A 2,594-nucleotide genomic window follows, 5' to 3' on the forward strand; every position below is an offset into this window, starting at 1 on the left:
CCATTTTTCATTTGCAAATTCATCTTCCAAATAGACAACAGGTACGCTTTAGACCACATGAACCTATTGCTAATGTTTTGGAGCGAAGTAAAAAGACAATGCTAACTGAATTTTTTTATATGAATATGATTGATCAGGATGCATGAAATTATCTATATAGAGAGTTTCCTAAGCATTATTGTTGGGATTATAAAAACAAAACATAGACACGAAGAAGATCTCATAAAAAAGTAATGCGCAGGGTATATACTGTTTCACCATTTGATGGAGAGAAGTTCAATCTATGTGTTCTTCTTAATCATGTTAAGAAGCCAACAAGATTTGACTATTTATTGACTGTTAATGGGATAACCTATCCAACTTTTAAGCAAGCAACTAAACAAAGGGTTTACTAGAGAATGATAACAGCATATAACAGTGTCTGCTTGAGGCAAAAGACATTCGAATGCCATCAGCTTTAAGAAGATTGTTTGCAACAATATTGGTATTTTTTCTACCAACTTGAGTAAGAAAATTGTGGAATGAGTTCTACCCATATATGATAGAAGATTACCCATCAACATCTGTTACAACAGAGACACGCCGTACAAATAAACTTCTCAATGATTTAGAGGCGTTGCTCTTGCAACATGGAAAGCACATCATAGAGTATGATTTGCCGATTTCAACTGGAGAATATGACAATGATTTAGCTGTACCAAGACTCATACAAGATGAGCTAACTATTCCTAATGTAGATGAAGAACTCACTTTAATTGAGAAATTGAATAACTACCAGAGAGTTGCATATGAGACAATCATGACTGTTATTTATCGTAAGAAAAGCATGACATTCTTTGTCGATGGGCCAGGGGGAATTGGGAAAATATTTTTGTATTGCACAATATTGGCAACCTTGAGAAAAGCCGGTCACATTGCAATTGTCACATCTACATCTGGTATAGCAGCAACATTACTCCCTGGTGGAAGAACAGCGCATTCCAGGTTTAAGATTCCTTTAACTCTAGATGCTTCATCTACTTGCTCAATAAGTAAACAATCAGACTTAGCTGAACTTATTAGATGTGCCACCATAATTATTTGGGATGAAGCCCCAATGGTAAATGGACGTGCACTTGAATCTTTAGATAAAATATTTAAAGATATTATGGAAGTAAATTTACCTTTTGGTGGGAAGGTGCTAATTTTGGGGTGAGATTTTCGTCAAGTACTTCCAGTTGTTCCAAAGGGTACAAAGGCAGAAATGATTGATGCATGCACAGTCAAGTCCCCATTATGGAAAGACGTCAAAGTGTTATATTTGAAGCAGAATATGAGGTTTGTCAACGATGAAGAGTTTGCTAAGTATATACAATGCATTGGTGATGGGAATGAACCATTTATAGTGGATGATTTGATTAAACTACCCCCTTCAATGGTAATGCAATGGGAGGGTCAACATTCTATATACAACTTGATTGATCAAGTTTTTCCAAGTTTGCAAGAACATGCCAATGATGCAAGATATATGGTTGATTGGGCTTTGCTAACACCTATAAATGATGATTGAACAGCTTAATGCAACGATAATTTCTCAGCTCCTAGGAGACGAGTTTATGTTACATTCTTTTGATGAGGTTGAAGGAGACACACAACATCTATATCAACAAGAATTCCTAAATTATATATCTCTAGGGGGTTTACCATCACATATATCAAGGCTAAAAAAGGGTGCTCCAATTATATTGTTGTGCAATATAGATCCAAAAGCTGGATTATATAATGGTACAAGATTGATATGTTATGGATGTTTTAACAACGTAATTGAAGCTGAAATTTTGACTAGACATTATGTGAGTACATGCATTTTCTTGCCAAGAATCCCTTTGAAGACAACATAAAATGTACACCTACCATTTGTAATGATCAAACAACAATTTCTTGTACGTTTGAGCTTTGCAATTACAATAAACAAAGCACAAGGTCAAACAATTCCAACTATTGGAATTTATCTTCCTGATCATGTTTTTAGTCATGGCCAATTATATGTGGCATTGTCAAGGGGAGTTTCCCAATCCACCACAAAACTATTGATGCAAAAAGGAAGAATACCTGAGGAGGAAGGTGTTCACACAAGAAATATTGTGTATAAAGATATTTTGTTCCCTTCATCATAGGTATTAATTAACATAGTCCTTTGCGTACATACAACTAGCTCATAGTTCTTACACACAATAGAAATCTAAGAAATTTAAGCGAAGCCCAGATTCATTAAGAAATCTAAGAAAACTACCATTGCAATCACAAATAAGACCACATGATGAGTTTAACTCTAGAACTATCATTGTTTAATTAACTTAACTAATAGGACTATAGGAGGAGATGTCAAAGCTATCAAGATAGTTCGAATAGCAAAACCAACAATTTTATGAACCAAAATGACCCCAACCTAGTAATATTGTGACTTGAAAAATTCTAAGAGAACTTTTCACAAACACCTTTCATACTCTTTTCACACTGAACCCACATCAAATTACACTCACAAACCACATAAGCGCTTCAAAGACCCACATCCAAAAAGAGTTTGCAAATCCATATATAAGCATATAAAGCAC

General features: G+C 34.8%; 1 protein-coding gene across 1 annotated transcript; it reads left to right on the top strand.

Moving 5' to 3' along the window:
- Positions 1-538: 538 nt before the first annotated feature.
- Positions 539-1,195, top strand: LOC126704038 (uncharacterized). The gene has a single exon (XM_050403080.1). The coding sequence runs from the start codon at positions 539-541 to the stop codon at positions 1,193-1,195; it is 657 nt and encodes a 218-aa protein (XP_050259037.1).
- Positions 1,196-2,594: the final 1,399 nt, after the last annotated feature.

Source organism: Quercus robur, chromosome 10 (genome assembly GCF_932294415.1).
Source record: "Quercus robur chromosome 10, dhQueRobu3.1, whole genome shotgun sequence".
NCBI classification, from domain to species: Eukaryota; Viridiplantae; Streptophyta; class Magnoliopsida; order Fagales; family Fagaceae; genus Quercus; species Quercus robur.

Bases quoted from the DNA above. Each gene is read 5' to 3' on its own strand.
- LOC126704038 (XM_050403080.1), top strand. From the start codon at position 539: ATGATAGAAGATTACCCATCAACATCTGTTACAACAGAGACACGCCGT.